The sequence below is a fragment of the Telmatherina bonti genome, assembly GCF_933228915.1.
Source record: "Telmatherina bonti genome assembly, chromosome: 2".
Taxonomy (NCBI): domain Eukaryota; kingdom Metazoa; phylum Chordata; class Actinopteri; order Atheriniformes; family Telmatherinidae; genus Telmatherina; species Telmatherina bonti.
The window spans coordinates 44,790,586-44,817,484 of NC_136620.1; the positions used below are offsets into that span (position 1 = coordinate 44,790,586).

At 46.6% G+C, this 26,899-nt stretch overlaps 1 protein-coding gene across 1 annotated transcript in view; it reads right to left on the reverse strand.

The window, feature by feature from the left end:
* Positions 1-19,210, reverse strand: part of LOC306769742 (NEDD4-like E3 ubiquitin-protein ligase WWP2) — a gene marked incomplete at its 3' end in the record, with an annotated part of 77,870 nt that extends 58,660 nt beyond the window's left edge. Inside the window, exons 1-4 of the mRNA XM_079258437.1 lie at positions 19,153-19,210; positions 7,711-7,792; positions 5,785-5,941; positions 5,554-5,675 (exon numbers count right to left, since the gene is read on the reverse strand). Coding sequence (XP_079114563.1) covers positions 5,554-5,675; positions 5,785-5,941; positions 7,711-7,780 — 349 coding nt within the window. The 5' untranslated portion in view covers positions 7,781-7,792; positions 19,153-19,210. The remainder of the gene's footprint in view (positions 1-5,553; positions 5,676-5,784; positions 5,942-7,710; positions 7,793-19,152) is intronic.
* Between the last annotated feature and the right edge of the window lie 7,689 nt (positions 19,211-26,899).

Genomic DNA, 26,899 nt, shown 5'->3' on the forward strand with positions numbered 1-26,899 from the left:
AGCTTTTATACAGGACAACGCATCTGTTGCTATGCGAATCCAAGCTTTTATACAGGACAGCGCATCTGTTGCGATGCCAATCCAAGCTTTTATAGAGGAGAACGTATCTGTTGCTACGCTAATCCAAGCATTTATAAACGACAACGCATCTGTTGCTACGCTAATCCGAGCTTTTATAAAGGACAACACATCTGTTGCTACGCTAATCCAAGCTTTTCGAAAGGACAACGCATCTGTTGCTACGCAAATTCAAGCTTTTATAAAGGACAATGCATCTGTTGCTACGCTAATCCAAGCTTTTATGAAGGAGTACGCATCTTTTGCTACGCTAATCCAAGCATTTATAAAGGACAACGCAACTGTTGCTCCGCTAATCCAAGCTTTTATAAATTAGAACGAATCTGTTGCTACGCTAATCCAAGTTTTTATGAAGGAGTACGCATCTGTTGCTACGCTAATACAAGCTTTTATACAGGACAAGGCATCTGTTGCTATGCTATTCCAAGCTTTTATGAAGGAGTACGCATCTGTTGCTACGCTAATCCAAGCTTTTATACAGGACAACGCATCTGTTGCTATGCTAATCCGGGTTTTTAAGAAGGACAACGAATCGGTTGCTACGCTAATCCAAGCTTTTATAAAGGACAACGCATCTGTTGCTACGCTAATCCAAGCTTTAATAAAAGACAACGCATCTGTTGGTATGCGAATCCAAGCTTTTACGAAGGACAACGCATCTGTTGCTACACTACTCCAAGCTTTTATAAAGGACAACGCATCTGTTGCTATGCTAATCCAAGCTTTTATAATGGACAACACATCTGTTGCTACGCTAATCCAAGCTTTTATAAAGGACAACGCATCTGTTGGTATGCGAATCCAAGCTTTTATGAAGGACAACGCATCTGTTGCTACGCTAACCCAAGCTTTTATAAATTACAACGCATCTGTTGCTACGCTGATCCAAGCTTTTATAAAGGAAAAAAGTATCTTTTGCTACGCTAATCCAAGCTTTTATAAATTAGAACGAATCTGTTGCTACGCTAATCCAAGTTTTTATGAAGGAGTACGCATCTGTTGCTACGCTAATACAAGCTTTTATACAGGACAAGGCATCTGTTGCTATGCTATTCCAAGCTTTTATGAAGGAGTACGCATCTGTTGCTACGCTAATCCAAGCTTTTATACAGGACAACGCATCTGTTGCTATGCTAATCCGGGTTTTTAAGAAGGACAACGAATCGGTTGCTACGCTAATCCAAGCTTTTATAAAGGACAACGCATCTGTTGCTACGCTAATCCAAGCTTTAATAAAAGACAACGCATCTGTTGGTATGCGAATCCAAGCTTTTACGAAGGACAACGCATCTGTTGCTACACTACTCCAAGCTTTTATAAAGGACAACGCATCTGTTGCTATGCTAATCCAAGCTTTTATAATGGACAACACATCTGTTGCTACGCTAATCCAAGCTTTTATAAAGGACAACGCATCTGTTGGTATGCGAATCCAAGCTTTTATGAAGGACAACGCATCTGTTGCTACGCTAACCCAAGCTTTTATAAATTACAACGCATCTGTTGCTACGCTGATCCAAGCTTTTATAAAGGAAAAAAGTATCTTTTGCTACGCTAATCCAAGCTTTTATAAAGGGGAACGCATCTGTGGCTACGCTAATCCAAGCTTTTATACAGGACAACGCATCTGTTGCTATGCGAATCCAAGCTTTTATACAGGACAGCGCATCTGTTGCGATGCCAATCCAAGCTTTTATAGAGGAGAACGTATCTGTTGCTACGCTAATCCAAGCATTTATAAACGACAACGCATCTGTTGCTATGCTAATCCGAGCTTTTATAAAGGACAACACATCTGTTGCTACGCTAATCCAAGCTTTTCGAAAGGACAACGCATCTGTTGCTACGCAAATTCAAGCTTTTATAAAGGACAATGCATCTGTTGCTACGCTAATCCAAGCTTTTATAAAGGACAACGCATCTGTTGCTACGTTAATCCAAGCTTTAATACAGCACAACGCATCTGTTGGTATGCGAATCCAAGCTTTTATAAAGGACAACGCATCTGTTGCTACGCTAATCCAACCTTTTATAAAGGAGAACGCATCGTTTGCTACGCTAATTCAAGCTTTTATACAGGACAACGCATCTGTTGCTACGCTAATCCAAGCTTTAATAAAAGACAACGCATCTGTTGCTACGCTAATCCAAGCTTTTATAAAGGACAACGCATCTGTTGGTACGCTAATCCTAGCTTTTATAAAGGAGAAAAGTATCTTTTCCTACAGTATTCCAAGCTTTTATAAAGGAGAACGCATCTGTTGCTACGCTAATCCAAGCTTTTATAAAGGAGTACGCATCTGTCGCTACACTAATCCAAGCATTTACAAAGCAGAAAGTATCTGTTGCTACGATAATCCAAGCTTTTATAAAGGAGAACACATCTGTTGCTACGCTAATCCAAGCTTTAATAAAAGACAACGCATCTGTTGCTACGCTAATCCAAGCTTTAATACGGAACATCGCATATGTTGCTATGCCAATCCAAGCTTTTATGAAGGACAACGCATCTGTTGCTACGCTACTCCAAGCTTTTATAGAGGACAACGCATCTGTTGCTACGCTAATACAAGCTTTTATGAAGGACAACGAATGTGTTGCTACGCTAATCCAAGCTTTTATAAGGAAGTACGAATCTGTTGCTACGCTAATCCAAGCTTTTATAAAGTACATCGCATCTGTTGCTACGCTAATCCAAGCTTTTATAAAGGACAACGCATCTGTTGCTACGCTAATCCAACCTTTTATAAAGGAGAACGCATCGTTTGCTACGCTAATTCAAGCTTTTATACAGGACAACGCATCTGTTGCTACGCTAATCCAAGCTTTAATAAAAGACAACGCATCTGTTGCTACGCTAATCCAAGCTTTTATAAAGGACAACGCATCTGTTGGTACGCTAATCCTAGCTTTTATAAAGGAGAAAAGTATCTTTTCCTACAGTATTCCAAGCTTTTATAAAGGAGAACGCATCTGTTGCTACGCTAATCCAAGCTTTTATAAAGGAGTACGCATCTGTCGCTACACTAATCCAAGCATTTACAAAGCAGAAAGTATCTGTTGCTACGATAATCCAAGCTTTTATAAAGGAGAACACATCTGTTGCTACGCTAATCCAAGCTTTAATAAAAGACAACGCATCTGTTGCTACGCTAATCCAAGCTTTAATACGGAACATCGCATATGTTGCTATGCCAATCCAAGCTTTTATGAAGGACAACGCATCTGTTGCTACGCTACTCCAAGCTTTTATAGAGGACAACGCATCTGTTGCTACGCTAATACAAGCTTTTATGAAGGACAACGAATGTGTTGCTACGCTAATCCAAGCTTTTATAAGGAAGTACGAATCTGTTGCTACGCTAATCCAAGCTTTTATAAAGTACATCGCATCTGTTGCTACGCTAATCCAAGCTTTTATAAAGGACAACGCATCTGTTGCTACGCTAATCCAAGCTTTTATAAAGTACAACGCATCTGTTGCTACGCTAATCCAAGCTTTTATAAAGGACAACGCATCTGTTGCTACGCTACTCCAAGCTTTTATAGAGGACAACGCATCTGTTGCTACGCTAATACAAGCTTTTATGAAGGACAACGAATGTGTTGCTACGCTAATCCAAGCTTTTATAAGGAAGTACGAATCTGTTGCTACGCTAATCCAAGCTTTTATAAAGTACATCGCATCTGTTGCTACGCTAATCCAAGCTTTTATAAAGGACAACGCATCTGTTGCTACGCTAATCCAACCTTTTATAAAGGAGAACGCATCGTTTGCTACGCTAATTCAAGCTTTTATACAGGACAACGCATCTGTTGCTACGCTAATCCAAGCTTTAATAAAAGACAACGCATCTGTTGCTACGCTAATCCAAGCTTTTATAAAGGACAACGCATCTGTTGGTACGCTAATCCTAGCTTTTATAAAGGAGAAAAGTATCTTTTCCTACAGTATTCCAAGCTTTTATAAAGGAGAACGCATCTGTTGCTACGCTAATCCAAGCTTTTATAAAGGAGTACGCATCTGTCGCTACACTAATCCAAGCATTTACAAAGCAGAAAGTATCTGTTGCTACGATAATCCAAGCTTTTATAAAGGAGAACACATCTGTTGCTACGCTAATCCAAGCTTTAATAAAAGACAACGCATCTGTTGCTACGCTAATCCAAGCTTTAATACGGAACATCGCATATGTTGCTATGCCAATCCAAGCTTTTATGAAGGACAACGCATCTGTTGCTACGCTACTCCAAGCTTTTATAGAGGACAACGCATCTGCTGCTACGCTAATCCAAGCTTTTATAAAGGAGTACGAATGTGTTGCTACGCTAATCCAAGCTTTTATAAAGAAGTACGAATCTGTTGCTACGCTAATCCAAGCTTTTATAAAGTACAACGCATCTGTTGCTACGCTAATCCAAGCTTTTATAAAGGACAACGCATCTGTTGCTACGCTAATCCAACCTTTTATAAAGGAGAACGCATCGTTTGCTACGCTAATTCAAGCTTTTATACAGGACAACGCATCTGTTGCTACGCTAATCCAAGCTTTAATAAAAGACAATGCATCTGTTGCCACGCTAATCCAAGGTTTTATAAAGGCATCTTTTATACTAGCAGCTGGAAACGTTCGGCAGTAATCTGAGATAAATACACAACCTTCTGACCTCCACTGGGGTTAAGTCACTGCTTCATAGGACTGTGACTGTATGATTTTTTCCCCCGATTCGATTCGATTCCAATTTTCAATGTTTAATTCTCACGATTGGTCGATATTGTGGATTTTTGTAAATTAGAAAAAAAAAAATGTACAAAACATTTTTTTTTGCTCGTTATTTTTCTTGATTTCAAGGAGGAAAAAACAACACAGTAGCTAAACCATCATTCTGCTGCTACATGGGAACATGCTATAATTATTTTTATTTGAAAAATAAATTCTTTTTTTTTTAAACAAAAAAAATTATTTTAAAATTGTGAAGCAAAAAATCCCAATGTTCAATTTTTTTATTCGATTTTCCCACCACTACTGCATCATGTGGCTGATTGTTATGAATTAATAACCTGTTTTTGTCTTTCAGTTTTAACCTGTGTGAAGAGATGCTGCTCACACCAGCAGCCTCTTTGCATCATGTCAGGAAATCTTGAACACTGATAGATTTGCAGAAATAAAATTATTCTTATTATACTATTATTTTATGTTTTTATGGGTGTGGAACCATTGGAATCTGTGTTGTGGCAGTATCCTCCCAGGTATCAAACATGACTGAGCTGCACAAGCGGGATGTTTTATGCCTTCGAGCATCCAGCAAAGCGAGGCGGAGTCCCACCTGGTTCTTACACGATGATTTGACTCAGACATGGTGACTTCTTGCAAATCGTTTCATTTCAGTTACATCTTCCCAGGATGTCACTTATCTCTGAGCAGCACTGTGGGTAAACATGCTAACAACATTGTGAGCGTGTGCAGTGATTACTTTTGCCGTCATATGTGCGCAGCGTCTCCAGCAGGTCAATGGTAGCGCTGCCAAGCAGCTCCTTTCTCAAGGTGTGACAGCTCCACAACTTGAGGTCCAGACGACTCTGAGGAGTCACGTTCCTGCCAGACATCGACATGCACGTTTAACATCCTGATCGATAAAGGTTCTCGCTACATGGTAGTTCTGATTTACATGTTTTTCCTGATCACATCATCATGTCGGTCTTACAGGGTGAGGTCCTCGTTCCACTGCAGCTCCAGGTGCCCGCTGCGTTTGCCAGTTTTTTTGGTTTCGCTGGTCAGGCCGTCAGCGGTCACCTCCACGAAGGAGCTGAGTCGTGACGAACGGCTGGGAAGCTTGGGGGACTGTGGCTTTGCCGACACCACTGAAGACACACACACACGTTCCCCATTTTACATGTTATACACTCACAGAACATGTCATACACGATCCACATACAACATGTTAAACACGCCATGGACATGGACCAGCTAGGCGTGATGCTGCTGCTGTTCTCGGTCAGAAAACTTTACTGTAAGCAGCTTAATGCAGTTTCATGTGCTGAACATGAAGTAACAGGATTCAGAATGTCGGGTGGGGCGTCTCCTTCATCACAAACAGTTTATAACATGATTTCAGGCGTTTCCTGGGTTTCATGGAAGTGACGTGACAGCTGCAGGTTTTCTGCTTTTCCAAACTCCTGCACTGCCCCCTAGTGGCAGAAAGAAGACATGCAGGACACTTTTCTATTCTATTCTATTTAGAACTGCAACTAATGATTATTTTAATAGTCGACTAATCTGTAAACATTTTTTCAATTAGTTGAGTATTCAGGATTATTTGTGACCCGCCCACCATCTGTGCTTCCAGGTGACGCAGCTCTTCTTACACCACTCTCCTCATCTGCATCATGTGAATGTCCTCCTGATTCCCAGTAAGTCACTGGGTTTGCAGCTGTGGTTGGAGAGGGGGGCAGTGATTCCACCTCCTTCCCCCCAGCAGGCGTGTCCCGGCAGAGAGGGGAAGTGGTCCAGGAAGACCACCCCGACAGAAATTAGACTAAGGGAGCATTCACATCAGGAATGTCCAATTGGGGACTCGATTGTGGGCTCTGCTCAGTTGTAGGGTGGTGTATCCATGCGGAACGAGTTCACACTGCACGTTGGTCAAACAAGCCAGATGACTGGAACATCTGGGGACAACTGGGGACATCTGGGATGACTGGAACATCTGGGGACAACTGGGGACATCTGGGATGACTGGAACATCTGGGGACAACTGGGGACATCTGGGATGACTGGAACATCTGGGGACAACTGGGGACATCTGGGATGACTGGAACATCTGGGGACAACTGGGGACATCTGGGATGACTGGAACATCTGGGGACAACTGGGGACATCTGGGATGACTGGAACATCTGGGGACAACTGGGGACATCTGGGATGACTGGAACATCTGGGGACAACTGGGGACATCTGGGATGACTGGAACATCTGGGGACAACTGGGGACATCTGGGATGACTGGAACATCTGGGGACAACTGGGGACATCTGGGATGACTGGAACATCTGGGGACAACTGGGGACATCTGGGATGACTGGAACATCTGGGGACAACTGGGGACATCTGGGATGACTGGAACATCTGGGGACAACTGGGGACATCTGGGATGACTGGAACATCTGGGGACAACTGGGGACATCTGGGATGACTGGAACATCTGGGGACAACTGGGGACATCTGGGATGACTGGAACATCTGGGGACAACTGGGGACATCTGGGATGACTGGAACATCTGAAAGATCTGGAAACACACTGGAAAACAACGTGGAAGGAGGTACAAAGAGAGGAAGTCTATGGAGGTGAAGGCTGACCACTAATAGACTGGTTTTGACCAGGTCTGAGACCACGTGGTGGTATGAGAACTAAATCGCTATGGAAACATGATTCAGCAGTATTGTCTTGTTGAACAGCGATTGAGTTGTGATCATCAGAAGCACCGTTGGACCAGTTCCTCTCCGGCTCCATGGTTGTAGACTTCCTTCTCCTCAACACTGAAGGACTTTCAGACAAAATCTTTCTAGAAAGTTCTAGACTTGTAAAGAGAACTGAGACCAAACACAGACCCAAAACCTTTTCGAGCCATTACCTTTCAGGATCAGCTGAGACTTCTCAGCAGTCTGGACAGAACCAGGTCTGGTCACGCTGGCAGCCGCCATGACATCACAGCTCTGTAACCAGAGAAAAGCACGTCATAACAACACACTGCCATTGGCTCACACAGCCAGGTGTCCTGAGGTGAGACTGGAACACAACCAGGTAAAACCATGCATAGTTAACGTTTACGGTCCAAATGTTGATGACGACTCATAGGGCAGGGCGATATATCGAATATACTGGAGATATCGTGGCTAGTCCCCTGTGCGATATAGAAAATGTCTAGATTCATCATATTGGAGTATCCTGTTGTCACGCAGGTGTTTTTAGCTGTGGGGGGGGGGTTTCCTCCCTCCTCCTCGACTCTGCACCGCTTTGCACAGAGAGTTAAAGCAAGCGCACCTCGTTACGTACATAACGTGAGCTACGTGCTACGTCATGAGAGGCAGCATGGAGACACTTTCTCGCTAAATCTGGCGACTTCTTGTGAAAAGCGACAAATCTAGAGACTTTTACAGGAGTTACTGGAGACTTTCCTGGTGTTTTGGCGACTGACTTTAAAGCGCATATTGTAAAGTTATTGTCAGAAGGAGAGTCTCTCCCCGTCCTAAAGCACTCAGTCGCTCCGGCTGCAGCTGCAGCCAGTCAGAGGAGCAGAGAGGACACCTGCACGACTCCACCTACAGTCACAATGAACAGCCAAATCCGCCACTGATCCCGCTCTGGATTACAGAGTGGGACGGAAATTACAACGTTTTTCACGTCACGCAAAAATGATTAATTATATCTGATTACATTCACAGCCTCTGTCACTTACTCACCTCATCCACTGTGTGTGACACAAGCATATTTATCTGGCTCCTCATGTCTCTAGAAAGTACAGAAAGCAGTGGGAATCAAACCCTGAATTAAAAACTGTCTGAAGCCGTTTATTGGAGACGATACGAGGACATTCTGCCTGGATTATAAGACTGATTTCTACGCTAAACTCTGCGATTAAAAAATACACGACAACTCAAAAACGTATCCATAAAGCAAAGCCTTATAATAGTTCATCATTTGAAAAGTCCCCCCTAGAGCACCTATTTTCATACGTTGCATTTATTATATCATGCAAAGTCACTTTATTTTGTTTTAAAATGACATGTTTCTGCCACTGCTTTAACTGTTCAATAAATACGGTTTTGATCAGTTTGCTTCGTTACAATTTCATCCTTTTGGCATGAATGTTTAAAATCAGCATATCTTAATGCAGTATGAACAGTTATGTTTTAATGGAGACACAAAATCATCTTACTGATGTGACTGTATGCACCAAAGCATTTACCTTAGCCTTGAATTAATATCGAGATATATATCGTATATCGTGACATGCCATAAAAATATCGGGATATTACTAAAAGGTCATATCGCCCAGCCCTAGCGGCGACTCCTTCCATTCCTTTCTTGCAGCACTCTCAAACCACCTAGATGATACGGTCATGGTGGGAGGAGACCTCAACCTCGTCTTGAACTCTGGTGTGGATAGGCTCAGCACTACAGGAAATACCAGGGATTGGCAATCTGTCAATACTGTCAAACAATACATGAAGAATTTTGGTCTTTGTGATGCATAGCGATCTCACAACCCTACTTTAGGAGAATACACATTCTTCTCATCAGTTCACCACTCATATTCTCGATTAGATCACTACCTCTACCAACCTTAAAATGGGAATATGACAGACCTTCTGGTGACAGATATCTTTAAACACCTTCACAATGATTAAAAACCCAAACTTACGACTTATACAAGATAAAATTCTTCACAGGACACATTACACAGGCAAAAGAATGTTCCAGATGGGTCCTGCAGCATATAACCTCTGTTCACAGTGCACAGATAGCAGACCAGGAACCTCATTTATCAAACTGTGCGTAGCAACACTGACTACAGGCGGCGTACGTACGGAAAACAGGAAATGCGGCGCAAAAAAACTTCCCGATTTACAAAGCGGTGCACACGCACGTCCCACGCCAGTTTCCTTCATAAATCAGGATCAACAGGAAGTTTAACACAGTGAGGGAACATCTGGCCACGCCCACATGGTGGCTATAAAAGGTCAGGTGAACACCCTGATAAATATTAATCCATCTCATTTCCATGATGGTTCTGCAGGAAAAAAAGAGGAATTTTCTGGAAAATGAGGAAGAAATTCTAACAGATAAAGTTGTAAAATGTAAAAGTATTTTATCTGGTGGAGACGGGATGGACATCAGCACCAGCAGAAAGACAGAGGAGGTCAGCAGGGGACAGATGCTGTCAGCGTCTCATCAGACCACCGGACTTATCCAGAAAGGACAAATAAAGTGGTCAGACAATAAAATGTAGGGAGAAAGTGCATCTTGGTCCACAGGAGGAGGAAGGGGGGGCGCTGCCCACTCCCACAGATTAGAAGCTGGCGGGAAAATGAAGGAATCCAGAGATACGCTGGAACAAAATGCTCCAGATGATGCTGGAAGTGCTTCATTCCTTTGTTTCAGATTATAAAATGAACGGACATAAATGAGACGTCTCTGACTCCAGTTTATTTACTGGGAACATACTGGTGTTCCTGTGTGTCCCAGCTGGGTTGCAGCGCTGCAGATGTGGTCGGAGAGGGGGGGGCAGTGGGTCCACCTTGTGTCCTAGCTGCGGTGTCCTCGCAGAGGAACCAATAATCACCATGAAGGAGGAGGTGCAGGAGATGGAGAGGAATAAACACCACCCTGACAGAAACCACACTAAAGATAAACTTGTGAATAAATGAGAATTCTCCTCCTCTGATGTGTTGCATCACTTCTAGACGTTTGGCAGCAGCGTTTGGTTCCAACGTGAGAGGATGATTGACAACACAATCATTCAGATTGGATGATTGATCAGGTGAACGCAGGTGAAGCGCTGACGCCATTTAGTAGCATGTTATGTAGCGTCTCCACTATCTGCACACATCTGCAGCTGTACAACAGGTTTCCTCCTGGGCATGGAGGCACCTCCACCTGCCTCCATCTGCCCGATGGCCGCTACACCACGTCTGGCTGTGGAGAACATCGTTCTGTTCCTCTGCTCTGGGTTGGGAAAAGGAGCGGACCCGACCGGTCAGTCCCTTCCCTTTGGAAGGTGCCGGACTGGAGTCCAGAGTCTCCATGTTCCATGTCCACCAGCAGGGACAGATAAGCCACTGTGCGTCTTTACGCATTGGTGGTGGGATGAGGGCGGACGAGGGGTTTGGGTTGGATAAAAAGATCATCTTGAACAGAAACACATTATAGTCTGGTCATTCAGCACATTAAAGAAAAACAGGAAGCCTACGCAACTGAAACCAGCAGCAGACGGAAAGCAGAGCCGTTTCTACACATCTGGACCAGAGCCACATTTCATCCCTCTGACAGAACCTGGACCGCACCGCGATCCTGCACCGCACCGCCATCCTGCACCGCACCACGATCCTGCACCGCACCGCGATCCTGCACCGCACCGCGATCCTGCACCGCACCACGATCCTGCACCGCACCACGATCCTGCACCGCACCGCCATCCTGCACCGCACCGCCATCCTGCACCGCACCGCGATCCTGCACCGCACCGCGATCCTGCACCGCACCACAATCCTGCACCGCACCACAATCCTGCACCGCACCACGATCCTGCACCGCACCACGATCCTGCACCGCACCACGATCCTGCACCGCACCGCGATCCTGCACCGCACCGCAATCCTGCACCGCACCGCCATCCTGCACCGCACCGCGATCCTGCACCGCACCGCGATCCTGCACCGCACCGCGATCCTGCTCCGCACCACGATCCTGCACCGCACCGCGATCCTGCACCGCACCGCGATCCTGCACCGCACCACGATCCTGCACCGCACCGCGATCCTGCACCGCACCGCAATCCTGCACCGCACCGCCATCCTGCACCGCACCGCGATCCTGCACCGCACCGCGATCCTGCACCGCACCACGATCCTGCACCGCACCACGATCCTGCACCGCACCGCCATCCTGCACCGCACCGCCATCCTGCACCGCACCGCGATCCTGCACCGCACCGCGATCCTGCACCGCACCGCGATCCTGCACCGCACCACAATCCTGCACCGCACCACAATCCTGCACCGCACCACAATCCTGCACCGCACCACGATCCTGCACCGCACCGCGATCCTGCACCGCACCCTGCACCGCACCGCGATCCTGCACCGCACCGCAATCCTGCACCGCACCACAATCCTGCACCGCACCACAATCCTGCACCGCACCGCCATCCTGCACCGCACCGCGATCCTGCACCGCACCACGATCCTGCACCGCACCGCCATCCTGCACCGCACCGCGATCCTGCACCGCACCGCCATCCTGCACCGCACCACGATCCTGCACCGCACCGCCATCCTGCACCGCACCGCGATCCTGCACCGCACCACGATCCTGCACCGCACCACGATCCTGCACCGCACCACGATCCTGCACCGCACCACGATCCTGCACCGCACCACGATCCTGCACCGCACCGCAATCCTGCACCGCGATCCTGCACCGCACCGCGATCCTGCACCGCACCGCGATCCTGCACCGCACCACGATCCTGCACTGCACCACAATCCTGCACCGCACCACAATCCTGCACCACAATCCTGCACTGCACCACAATCCTGCACCGCACCACAATCCTGCACCGCACCGCGATCCTGCACCGCACCACAATCCTGCACCGCACCACGATCCTGCACCACAATCCTGCACTGCACCACAATCCTGCACCGCACCACAATCCTGCACCGCACCGCGATCCTGCACCGCACCGCGATCCTGCACCGCGATCCTGCACCGCACCGCGATCCTGCACCGCACCGCGATCCTGCACCGCACCGCGATCCTGCACCGCACCACAATCCTGCACCGCAATCCTGCACCGCACCACAATCCTGCACCGCACCACGATCCTGCACCGCACCACGATCCTGCACCGCACCGCAATCCTGCACCGCACCACGATCCTGCACCGCACCACGATCCTGCACCGCACCGCGATCCTGCACCGCACCGCGATCCTGCACCGCACCGCGATCCTGCACCGCACCGCCATCCTGCACCGCACCACGATCCTGCACCGCACCGCGATCCTGCACCGCACCGCGATCCTGCACCGCACCGCGATCCTGCACCGCACCGCGATCCTGCACCGCACCACAATCCTGCACCGCACCACAATCCTGCACCGCACCATGATCCTGCACCGCACCATGATCCTGCACCGCACCGCCATCCTGCACCGCACCGCGATCCTGCACCACAATCCTGCACCGCACCGCGATCCTGCACCGCACCGCGATCCTGCACCACAATCCTGCACCGCACCGCGATCCTGCACCGCACCGCGATCCTGCACCGCACCGCGATCCTGCACCGCACCGCGATCCTGCACTGCACCGCGATCCTGCACCGCGATCCTGCACCGCACCGCGATCCTGCACCGCGATCCTGCACTGCAAATAGTTCCTACCAATCCCGGGGCCTCATTTATAAAGCTGTATGCATGTACAAAACCCTGCGTTCACTAATTCACTAAACTTTCGGGATTTATAAAAACATGACATGGTGGAACAATGTCTCCATGGCAACCCTGACCTGCCGTACGCAACAAAACATCTGGAGAAACAGGAAACGGCAAAAACCAACTGCAGAAGAAAAAAACCAAAGAAATGCTGTGAAATTTCAGACATTTGTGAAAAATTCAAAATAAACTTTCACATAAAATGTTGAACATTAAAAAGATGTTTTAAAAGAAAGAAAAGCAGATCTGATATCGATCCTCCACCAGGAAAACAACAGATTTAACAACAGAAATGCTATGAATGAACACAAATTAGTTCTATGTGAACAAGTCTAAACCAGTTAGTCTGGATCAGTTAGTCTGGATCTATTAAACTGGATCAGTTAGTCTGGATCTGTTAAACTGGATCAGTTAGTCTGGATCTGTTAAACTGGATCAGTTAGTCTGGATCTATTAAACTGGATCAGTTAGTCTGGATCTATTAAACTGGATCAGTTAGTCTGGATCTGTTAAACTGGATCAGTTAGTCTGGATCTATTAAACTGGATCAGTTAGTCTGGATCTGTTAAACTGGATCAGTTAGTCTGGATCTGTTAAACTGGATCAGTTAGTCTGGATCTATTTAACTGGATCAGTTAGTCTGGATCTATTAAACTGGATCAGTTAGTCTGGATCTATTAAACTGGATCAGTTAGTCTGGATCTGTTAAACTGGATCAGTTAGTCTGGATCTATTAAACTGGATCAGTTAGTCTGGATCTATTAAACTGGATCAGTTAGTCTGGATCTATTAAACTGGATCAGTTAGTCTGGATCTATTAAACTGGATCAGTTAGTCTGGATCTATTAAACTGGATCAGTTAGTCTGGATCAGTTAGTCTGGATCTGTTAAACTGGATCAGTTAGTCTGGATCTGTTAAACTGGATCAGTTAGTCTGGATCTATTAAACTGGATCAGTTAGTCTGGATCTATTAAACTGGATCAGTTAGTCTGGATCAGTTAGTCTGGATCTGTTAAACTGGATCAGTTAGTCTGGATCTGTTAAACTGGATCAGTTAGTCTGGATCTATTAAACTAGATCAGTTAGTCTGGATCAGTTAGTCTGGATCTGTTAAACTGGATCAGTTAGTCTGGATCTATTAAACTGGATCAGTTAGTCTGGATCTATTAAACTGGATCAGTTAGTCTGGATCTATTAAACTGGATCAGTTAGTCTGGATCTATTAAACTGGATCAGTTAGTCTGGATCTATTAAACTGGATCAGTTAGTCTGGATCTATTAAACTGGATCAGTTAGTCTGGATCTATTAAACTGGATCAGTTAGTCTGGATCAGTTAGTCTGGATCTGTTAAACTGGATCAGTTAGTCTGGATCTGTTAAACTGGATCAGTTAGTCTGGATCTATTAAACTAGATCAGTTAGTCTGGATCAGTTAGTCTGGATCTGTTAAACTGGATCAGTTAGTCTGGATCTATTAAACTGGATCAGTTAGTCTGGATCTGTTAAACTGGATCAGTTAGTCTGGATCTATTAAACTGGATCAGTTAGTCTGGATCTATTAAACTGGATCAGTTAGTCTGGATCAGTTAGTCTGGATCTGTTAAACTGGATCAGTTAGTCTGGATCTGTTAAACTGGATCAGTTAGTTTGGATCTGTTAAACTGGATCAGTTAGTCTGGATCTATTAAACTGGATCAGTTAGTCTGGATCTATTAAACTGGATCAGTTAGTCTGGATCTATTTAACTGGATCAGTTAGTCTGGATCTATTAAACTGGATCAGTTAGTCTGGATCTATTAAACTGGATCAGTTAGTCTGGATCAGTTAGTCTGGATCTGTTAAACTGGATCAGTTAGTCTGGATCTGTTAAACTGGATCAGTTAGTCTGGATCTGTTAAACTGGATCAGTTAGTCTGGATCTGTTAAACTGGATCAGTTAGTCTGGATCTATTAAACTGGATCAGTTAGTCTGGATCAGTTAGTCTGGATCTGTTAAACTGGATCAGTTAGTCTGGATCTGTTAAACTGGATCAGTTAGTCTGGATCTGTTAAACTGGATCAGTTAGTTTGGATCTATTAAACTGGATCAGTTAGTCTGGATCTATTAAACTGGATCAGTTAGTCTGGATCTGTTAGTCTGGATCTGTTAAACTGGATCAGTTAGTCTGGATCTGTTAAACTGGATCAGTTAGTCTGGATCTGTTAAACTGGATCAGTTAGTTTGGATCTGTTAAACTGGATCAGTTAGTCTGGATCTATTTAACTGGATCAGTTAGTCTGGATCTGTTAAACTGGATCAGTTAGTCTGGATCTGTTAAACTGGATCAGTTAGTCTGGATCTGTTAAACTGGATCAGTTAGTCTGGATCTGTTAAACTGGATCAGTTAGTCTGGATCTGTTAAACTGGATCAGTTAGTTTGGATCTGTTAAACTGGATCAGTTAGTCTGGATCTATTTAACTGGATCAGTTAGTCTGGATCTATTTAACTGGATCAGTTAGTCTGGATCTGTTAAACTGGATCAGTTAGTCTGGATCTGTTAAACTGGATCAGTTAGTCTGGATCTGTTAAACTGGATCAGTTAGTTTGGATCTGTTAAACTGGATCAGTTAGTCTGGATCTATTTAACTGGATCAGTTAGTCTGGATCTATTTAACTGGATCAGTTAGTCTGGATCTATTTAACTGGATCAGTTAGTCTGGCCCCTATGAGCATGCGGGGGACTGGCTCCTGGTGTGGATGGATCCCGAGGTATTGTTTCCTCACATCAGCACCAAGTCAGAATTTTTATCACTTACTGAATGTTTTTAGTTGTTTTATTAAACAGAATTCAGTTAAAGAGACAGTATTCAGGGAATGATGTTTTTCGGGGAATGTGGGTGGGTGGGTGTGTGTGTGTGGGGGGGGGGGGGGGGGGGGGGTGTCTTTGCTCTATGTGCTTCTGTGTGTGTGTGTGTGTGTGTGTGTGAGGAAAGAGCTTGTGTCTATTATTTTTAAATGCCTTGTTATCCACTGTTTGTTTTAATCCTTATGACTTGATTTTATCCTGAAAAGCACTTTGTGTTGCCTGAGGCATGAAAAGTGCTCAAGAAATAAAGTTTGATTTGATTAAACTGGATCAGTTAGTCTGGATCAGTTAGTCTGGATCTAATAAACTGGATCAGTTAGTCTGGATCTGTTAAACTGGATCAGTTAGTCCGGATCAGTTAGTCTGGATCAGTTAGTCTGGATCAGTTAGTCTGGATCAGTTAGACTGGATCAGTTAGTCTGGATCAGTTAGTCTGGATCAGTTAGTCTGGATCTATTAGTCTGGATCAGTTAGTCTGGATCAGTTAGTCTGGATCAGTTAGTCTGGATCTATTAGTCTGGATCAGTTAGTCTGGATCTATTAGTCTGGATCAGTTAGTCTGGATCTATTAAACTGGATCAGTTAGTCCGGATCAGTTAATCTGGATCTATTAAACTGGATCTGTTAAGATGGATCTATTAAACTGGATCAGTTAGTCCAGATCAGTTAGTCTGGATCTATTAGACTGGATCAGTTAGTCTGGATCTATTAGTCTGGATCAGTTAGTCTGGATCTATTAGTCTGGATCAGTTAGTCTGGATCTATTAAACTGGATCAGTTAGTCCGGATCAGTTAATCTGGATCTATTAAACTGGATCAGTTAATCTGGATCTATTAGACTGGATCAGTTTGTCTGGATCTGTTAAGATGGATCAGTTAGTCTGGATCTATTAGACTGGATCAGTTTGTCTGGATCTGTTAAGATGGATCAGTTAGTCTGGATCAGTTAGTCTGGATCTATTAGACTGGATCAGTTGTCTGGATCAGTTTGGATCTATTAAACTGAAGTTAGTCTGGATCTATTAGACTGGATCAGTTGTCTGGATCAGTTAGTCTGGATCTATTAAACTGAATCAGTTAGTCCGGATCAGTTAGTCTGGATCTATTAAACTGGATCAGTTAGTCTGGATCTATTAAACTGAATCAGTTAGTCCGGATCAGTTAGTCTGGATCTATTAAACTGGATCAGTTAGTCTGGATCTATTATACTGGATCAGTTTGTCTGGATCTGTTAAGATGGATCTATTAAACTGGATCAGTTAGTCTGGATCAGTTAGTCTGGATCTATTAGTCTGGATCAGTTAGTCTGGATCTATTAAACTGAATCAGTTAGTCCGGATCAGTTAGTCTGGATCTATTAAACTGGATCAGTTAGTCTGGATCTATTATACTGGATCAGTTTGTCTGGATCTGTTAAGATGGATCTATTAAACTGGATCAGTTAGTCCGGATCAGTTAGTCTGGATCTATTAGTCTGGATCAGTTAGTCTGGATCTATTAGTCTGGATCTATTAGTCTGGATCAGTTAGTCTGGCTCTATTAGACTGGATCAGTTAGTCTGGATCTATTAGTCTGGATCAGTTAGTCTGGATCTATTAGTCTGGATCAGTTAGTCTGGATCTATTAAACTGGATCAGTTAGTCTGGATCTATTAGTCTGGATCAGTTAGTCTGGATCTATTAGACTGGATCAGTTAGTCTGGATCTATTAGACTGGATCAGTTAGTCTGGATCTATTAGTCTGGATCAGTTAGTCTGGATCTATTAAACTGGATCAGTTAGTCTGGATCTATTAGTCTGGATCAGTTAGTCTGGATCTATTAAACTGGACCAGTTCGTCTCTACATATCAGCGCTAAACCCTTCAGTTCAGATGCTCATCCTGCTAACAGCTCTAGGTCACCTGTGGTTTTCGTCTTCCAGGTGTGTTCCTGGAGTAATTACAGATGAAAACTGGTTGCAGTCAGTTCCAAAGCTGCTGCTGACTCGATCAGCACAACAACAACAAAACCTCCCCGCATCTTCCGTAAACGTTGCGGATCAGCCGCACGCAGCTTTGATCTGCGTTCATTTCTGGCGCCGCTTCACGCCACTGGTGACGTCATGGCTCGCGCTATGCTTGTGTATTCTGATGAAAACACCTGGTTGGTTTATTCTGATGAAAACACCTGGCTGCTGCTGCGCCACAACACAAACACGGAACATGACTGAGGGAATTCTGCGCACCACAGTCAACAAGCGCGCTACAAAGACATTGATGCTTCCTATCGTTATTTTCAAAATAAAACTGTTTGCTTTTTTTTCTTTCTTTTTTTTTTTTAATCACCGTGTGTTTTCACCAAAACAATGTCCTACTGTCTTACATCATTAACCATTTCCTCATAAAATATCTGATTGTACGTTAATAAAACATGATTGATTGTTAATGTAAAATAGTCCCTCAAACGTTCCACAAACCAGTTTATGTTTTACCTGATGAGCAGCTGTCACATTTATCACCCGGTGTATTGTAAGGTTGGCTCAAATTAATACTAAATATTCAGTCTCCGGTTTAATGCATTTTAGTGTATTATTTTAGAGGCATTGGGGAGAGATGCACCAAGTTCCAAGAAATACTACTAGTACTAATAATACTCATATTACCACCACTACTAATAATTATTAATACGATAATAATTATTTCTTATTATCATTATTATTATTATCATTACTGTTGTTGTTGTTGTTATGAATACGAATTCCTCCTAACTACCAAGTTGCTTTACTCTGAAGGAACTTTTACTCTGAAGGAACTGTCCGTGACGTCACGTGGACGTTCGGATGACTTGACGGAAGCTAGCGGTTAGCCAGCTAGCTTCGTAGTGCTTTTAGTAAAGGACATGTCGATAAAACCTGTTCTAAACACCAGAAAGGAAGTCCAGACACACTCATAGTGTCGCGATTCACGCCAGCAGACCCAGTAAGAACTGACAAGGTGGAAACTGGAGCGTAAAGGTGAAAATATTCCTACCTTTCTCAGCTGAGCTCCGCCGTTGTCGTTACTGAACTTTCATTTCCGCCTCTTCACTGACAAAACCACGTGACCGGGTTTACGTCACCCGCTGCAAAAAGAGTTGTGCTTTATCATCCATCCATCCATCCTGCTTATCATCCATCCATCCTGCTTATCATCCATCCATCCTGCTTATCATCCATCCATCCATCCTGCTTATCATCCATCCATCCATCCTGCTTATCATCCATCCATCCTGCTTATCATCCATCCATCCATCCTGCTTATCATCCATCCATCCTGCTTATCATCCATCTATCATCCATCCATCCTGCTTATCATCCATCCATTCATCCTGCTTATCATTCATCCATCCTGCTTATCATCCATCCATCCTGCTTATCATCCATCTATCATCCATCCATCCATCCATCCTGCTTATCATCCATCCATCCTGCTTATCATCCATCCATCCTGCTTATCATCCATCTATCATCCATCCATCCATCCATCCATCCTGCTTATCATCCATCCATCCATCCATCCATCTATCATCCATCCATCCATCCTGATTATCATCCATCCATCCTGCTTATAATCCTTGCATATATCCATCTTACTTAAAATCCATTCATCCATCCATGAAGTGGGACAGGAGGTTCTCATGGGGATGTGTTGGAATGGGAGATTCTCATCATGATCTGGTGGAACGGGAGGTTCTCATGGTGATGTGTTGGAACGGGAGGTTCTCATGGTGATGTGGTGGAACGGGAGGTTCTCATGGTGATGAGGTGGAACGGGAGGTTCTCATGGTGATGAGGTGGAACGGGAGATTCTCATGGTGATGAGGTGGAACGGGAGATTCTCATGGTGATGAGGTGGAACGGGAGATTCTCATGGTGATGAGGTGGAACGGGAGATTCTCATGGTGATGTGGTGGAACGGGAGGTTCTCATGGTGATGAGGTGGAACGGGAGATTCTCATGGTGATGTGTTGGAACGGGAGATTCTCATCATGATCTGGTGGAACGGGAGGTTCTCATGGTGATGTGGTGGAACGGGAGGTTCTCATGGTGATGTGGTGGAACGGGAGATTCTCATGGTGATGAGGTGGAACGGGAAGTTCTCATGGTGATGTGGTGGAACGGGAGGTTCTCATGGTGATGAGGTGGAACGGCAAGTTCTCATGGTGATGAGGTGGAACGGGAGATTCTCATGGTGATGAGGTGGAACGGCAAGTTCTCATGGTGATGAGGTGGAAAGGGAGATTCTTATGGTGATGTGGTGGAACGGGAGGTTCTCATGGTGATGTGGTGGAACGGGAGGTTCTCATGGTGATGTGGTGGAACGGGAGATTCTCGTGGTGATGAGGTGGAACGGGAGATTCTCATGGTGATGTGGTGGAACGGGAGATTCTCATGGTGATGAGGTGGAACGGCAAGTTCTCATGGTGATGAGGTGGAACGGGAGATTCTTATGGTGATGTGGTGGAACGGGAGGTTCTCATGGTGATGTGGTGGAACGGGAGGTTCTCATGGTGATGAGGTGGAACGGGAGGTTCTCATGGTGATGTGGTGGAACGGGAGGTTCTCATGGTGATGTGGTGGAACGGGAGGTTCTCATGGTGATGTGGTGGAACGGGAGGTTCTCATGGTGATGTGGTGGAACGGGAGATTCTCATCATGATCTGGTGGAACGGGAGGTTCTCATGGTGATGTGGTGGAACGGGAGGTTCTCATGGTGATGTGGTGGAACGGGAGGTTCTCATGGTGATGTGGTGGAACAGGAGATTCTCATCATGATCTGGTGGAACGGGAGGTTCTCATGGTGATGTGGTGGAACGGGAGGTTCTCATGGTGATGAGGTGGAACGGGAGGTTCTCATGGTGATGAGGTGGAACGGGAGGTTCTCATGGTGATGTGGTGGAACGGGAGGTTCTCATGGTGATGTGGTGGAACGGGAGATTCTCATCATGATGAGGTGGAACGGGAGGTTCTCATGGTGATGAGGTGGAACGGGAGGTTCTCATGGTGATGTGGTGGAACGGGAGGTTCTCATGGTGATGTGGTGGAACGGGAGGTTCTCATGGTGATGTGGTGGAACGGGAGGTTCTCGTGGTGATGAGGTGGAACGGGAGATTCTCGTGGTGATGTGGTGGAACGGGAGATTCTCATCATGATCTGGTGGAACGGGAGGTTCTCATGGTGATGTGTTGGAACGGGAGGTTCTCATGGTGATGTGGTGGAACGGGAGATTCTCATCATGATGAGGTGGAACGGGAGGTTCTCATGGTGATGAGGTGGAACGGGAGGTTCTCATGGTGATGTGGTGGAACGGGAGGTTCTCATGGTGATGTGGTGGAACGGGAGGTTCTCATGGTGATGTGGTGGAACGGGAGGTTCTCATGGTGATGAGGTGGAACGGGAGGTTCTCATGGTGATGTGGTGGAACGGGAGGTTCTCATGGTGATGTGGTGGAACGGGAGGTTCTCATGGTGATGTGGTGGAACGGGAGGTTCTCATGGTGATGTGGTGGAACGGGAGGTTCTCATGGTGATGTGGTGGAACGGGAGGTTCTCATGGTGATGAGGTGGAACGGGAGATTCTCGTGGTGATGTGGTGGAACGGGAGATTCTCATCATGATCTGGTGGAACGGGAGGTTCTCATGGTGATGTGTTGGAACGGGAGGTTCTCATGGTGATGTGGTGGAACGGGAGATTCTCGTGGTGATGTGGTGGAACGGGAGATTCTCATGGTGATGTGTTGGAATGGGAGATTCTCATGGTGATGTGTTGGAATGGGAGATTCTCATCATGATCTGGTGGAACGGGAGGTTCTCATGGTGATGAGGTGGAACGGGAGATTCTCATGGTGATGAGGTGGAACGGGAGAATCTCATGGTGATGAGGTGGAACGGGAGATTCTTATGGTGATGAGGTGGAACGGGAGATTCTCATGGTGATGTGGTGGAACGGGAGGTTCTCATGGTGATGAGGTGGAACGGGAGGTTCTCATGGTGATGTGGTGGAACGGGAGGTTCTCATGGTGATGAGGTGGAACGGGAGGTTCTCATGGTGATGTGGTGGAACGGGAGGTTCTCATGGTGATGTGGTGGAACGGGAGGTTCTCATGGTGATGTGTTGGAACGGGAGATTCTCATCATGATCTGGTGGAACGGGAGGTTCTCATGGTGATGTGGTGGAACGGGAGATTCTCATGGTGATGTGGTGGAACGGGAGGTTCTCATGGTGATGTGTTGGAACGGGAGATTCTCATCATGATCTGGTGGAACGGGAGGTTCTCATGGTGATGTGGTGGAACGGGAGATTCTCGTGGTGATGTGGTGGAAAGGGAGATTCTCATGGTGATGTGTTGGAACGGGAGGTTCTCATGGTGATGTGGTGGAACGGGAGGTTCTCATGGTGATGTGTTGGAACGGGAGATTCTCATGGTGATGTGTTGGAACGGGAGGTTCTCATGGTGATGTTGTGGAACCGGAGATTCTCATGGTGATGAGGTGGAACGGGAGATTCTCATCATGATCTGGTGGAACGGGAGGTTCTCATGGTGATGTGGTGGAACGGGAGGTTCTCATGGTGATGAGGTGGAACGGAAGATTCTCATGGTGATGAGGTGGAACGGGAGATTCTCATGGTGATGTGGTGGAACGGGAGATTCTCATGGAGATGAGGTGGAACGGGAGATTCTCATGGTGATGAGGTGGAACGGGAGATTCTCATGGTGATGAGGTGGAACGGGAAGTTCTCATGGTGATGTGTTGGAACGGGAGGTTCTCATGGTGATGTGGTGGAACGGGAGATTCTCGTGGTGATGTGGTGGAACGGGAGATTCTCATGGTGATGAGGTGGAACGGGAGGTTCTCATGGTGATGAGGTGGAACGGGAGATTCTCGTGGTGATGTGGTGGAACGGGAGATTCTCGTGGTGATGTGGTGGAACGGGAGGTTCTCATGGTGATGAGGTGGAACGGGAGATTCTCGTGGTGATGTGGTGGAACGGGAGGTTCTCATGGTGATGTGTTGGAACGGGAGATTCTCATGGTGATGTGTTGGAACGGGAGATTCTCATCATGATCTGGTGGAACGGGAGGTTCTCATGGTGATGTGGTGGAACGGGAGATTCTCATGGTGATGTGGTGGAACGGGAGGTTCTCATGGTGATGTGTTGGAACGGGAGATTCTCATCATGATCTGGTGGAACGGGAGGTTCTCATGGTGATGTGGTGGAACGGGAGATTCTCATGGTGATGTGTTGGAACGGGAGGTTCTCATGGTGATGTGTTGGAACGGGAGATTGTCATCATGATCTGGTGGAACGGGAGGTTCTCATGGTGATGTGTTGGAACGGGAGATTGTCATCATGATCTGGTGGAACGGGAGATTCTCGTGGTGATGTGGTGGAACGGGAGATTCTCGTGGTGATGTGTTGGAACGGGAGGTTCTCATGGTGATGTGTTGGAACGGGAGATTCTCATGGTGATGAGGTGGAACGGGAGGTTCTCATGGTGATGTGTTGGAACGGGAGATTCTCATCATGATCTGGTGGAACGGGAGGTTCTCATGGTGATATGGTGGAACGGGAGATTCTCATGGTGATGTGTTGGAACGGGAGGTTCTCATGGTGATGTGTTGGAACGGGAGGTTCTCATGGTGATGTGTTGGAACGGGAGATTGTCATCATGATCTGGTGGAACGGGAGGTTCTCATGGTGATGTGGTGGAACGGGAGATTCTCATGGTGATGTGTTGGAACGGGAGGTTCTCATGGTGATGTGTTGGAACGGGAGATTGTCATCATGATCTGGTGGAACGGGAGGTTCTCATGGTGATGTGGTGGAACGGGAGATTCTCATGGTGATGTGGTGGAACGGGAGGTTCTCATGGTGATGTGGTGGAACGGGAGATTCTCATGGTGATGTGGTGGAACGGGAGATTCTCATGGTGATGTGTTGGAACGGGAGGTTCTGATGGTGATGTGTTGGAACGGGAGATTCTCACCATGATCTGGTGGAACGGGAGGTTCTCATGGTGATGTGGTGGAACGGGAGGTTCTCATGGTGATGTGGTGGAACGGGAGATTCTCATGGTGATGTGGTGGAACGGGAGATTCTCATGGTGATGTGTTGGAACGGGAGGTTCTCATGGTGATGTGTTGGAACGGGAGATTCTCATCATGATCTGGTGGAACGGGAGATTCTCGTGGTTATGTGGTGGAACGGGAGATTCTCATGGTGATGTGTTGGAACGGGAGGTTCTCATGGTGATGTGGTGGAACGGGAGGTTCTCATGGTGATGTGGTGGAACGGGAGGTTCTCATGGTGATGTGGTGGAACGGGAGATTCTCATCATGATCTGGTGGAACGGGAGGTTCTCATGGTGATGTGGTGGAACGGGAGGTTCTCATGGTGATGAGGTGGAACGGGAGGTTCTCATGGTGATGTGGTGGAACGGGAGGTTCTCATGGTGATGTGGTGGAACGGGAGATTCTCATCATGATCTGGTGGAACGGGAGGTTCTCATGGTGATGAGGTGGAACGGGAGATTCTCATGGTGATGTGTTGGAACGGGAGGTTCTCATGGTGATGTGGTGGAACGGGAGGTTCTCATGGTGATGTGGTGGAACGGGGGGTTCTCATGGTGATGTGGTGGAACGGGAGGTTCTCATGGTGATGTGGTGGAACGGGAGGTTCTCATGGTGATGTGGTGGAACGGGAGGTTCTCATGGTGATGTGGTGGAACGGGAGGTTCTCATGGTGATGAGGTGGAACGGGAGATTCTCGTGGTGATGTGGTGGAACGGGAGATTCTCATCCTGATCTGGTGGAACGGGAGGTTCTCATGGTGATGTGTTGGAACGGGAGGTTCTCATGGTGATGTGGTGGAACGGGAGATTCTCGTGGTGATGTGGTGGAACGGGAGATTCTCATGGTGATGTGTTGGAATGGGAGATTCTCATGGTGATGTGTTGGAATTGAAGATTCTCATCATGATCTGGTGGAACGGGAGATTCTCATGGTGATGTGTTGGAATTGAAGATTCTCATCATGATCTGGTGGAACGGGAGGTTCTCATGGTGATGTGTTGGAACGGGAGGTTCTCATGGTGATGTGGTGGAACGGGGGGTTCTCATGGTGATGTGGTGGAACGGGAGGTTCTCATGGTGATGTGGTGGAACGGGAGGTTCTCATGGTGATGTGGTGGAACGGGAGGTTCTCATGGTGATGTGGTGGAACGGGAGGTTCTCATGGTGATGAGGTGGAACGGGAGATTCTCGTGGTGATGTGGTGGAACGGGAGATTCTCATCATGATCTGGTGGAACGGGAGGTTCTCATGGTGATGTGTTGGAACGGGAGGTTCTCATGGTGATGTGGTGGAACGGGAGATTCTCGTGGTGATGTGTTGGAATGGGAGATTCTCATGGTGATGTGTTGGAATGGGAGATTCTCATCATGATCTGGTGGAACGGGAGGTTCTCATGGTGATGTGTTGGAACGGGAGGTTCTCATGGTGATGAGGTGGAACGGGAGATTCTCATGGTGATGAGGTGGAACGGGAGAATCTCATGGTGATGAGGTGGAACGGGAGATTCTCATGGTGATGAGGTGGAACGGGAGATTCTCATGGTGATGTGGTGGAACGGGAGGTTCTCATGGTGATGAGGTGGAACGGGAGGTTCTCATGGTGATGAGGTGGAACGGGAGATTCTCATGGTGATGAGGTGGAACGGGAGGTTCTCATGGTGATGTGGTGGAACGGGAGGTTCTCATGGTGATGTGTTGGAACGGGAGATTCTCATCATGATCTGGTGGAACGGGAGGTTCTCATGGTGATGTGGTGGAACGGGAGATTCTCGTGGTGATGTGGTGGAACGGGAGATTCTCATCCTGATCTGGTGGAACGGGAGGTTCTCATGGTGATGTGTTGGAACGGGAGGTTCTCATGGTGATGTGGTGGAACGGGAGATTCTCGTGGTGATGTGGTGGAACGGGAGATTCTCATCATGATCTGGTGGAACGGGAGGTTCTCATGGTGATGTGGTGGAACGGGAGATTCTCATGGTGATGTGGTGGAACGGGAGGTTCTCATGGTGATGTTTTGGAACGGGAGATTCTCATCATGATCTGGTGGAACGGGAGGTTCTCATGGTGATGTGTTGGAACGGGAGATTCTCATCATGATCTGGTGGAACGGGAGATTCTCATGGTGATGTGTTGGAACGGGAGGTTCTCATGGTGATGTGGTGGAACGGGAGGTTCTCATGGTGATGTGGTGGAACGGGAGGTTCTCATGGTGATGAGGTGGAACGGGAGATTCTCATGGTGATGTGGTGGAACGGGATGTTCTCATGGTGATGTGGTGGAACGGGAGGTTCTCATGGTGATGTGGTGGAACGGGAGGTTCTCATGGTGATGAGGTGGAACGGGAGATTCTCGTGGTGATGTGGTGGAACGGGAGATTCTCATCATGATCTGGTGGAACGGGAGGTTCTCATGGTGATGTGTTGGAACGGGAGGTTCTCATGGTGATGTGGTGGAACGGGAGATTCTCGTGGTGATGTGTTGGAATGGTGAGATTCTCATGGTGATGTGTTGGAATGGGAGATTCTCATGGTGATGTGTTGGAATGGGAGATTCTCATGGTGATGTGTTGGAATGGGAGATTCTCATCATGATCTGGTGGAACGGGAGGTTCTCATGGTGATGTGTTGGAACGGGAGGTTCTCATGGTGATGAGGTGGAACGGGAGA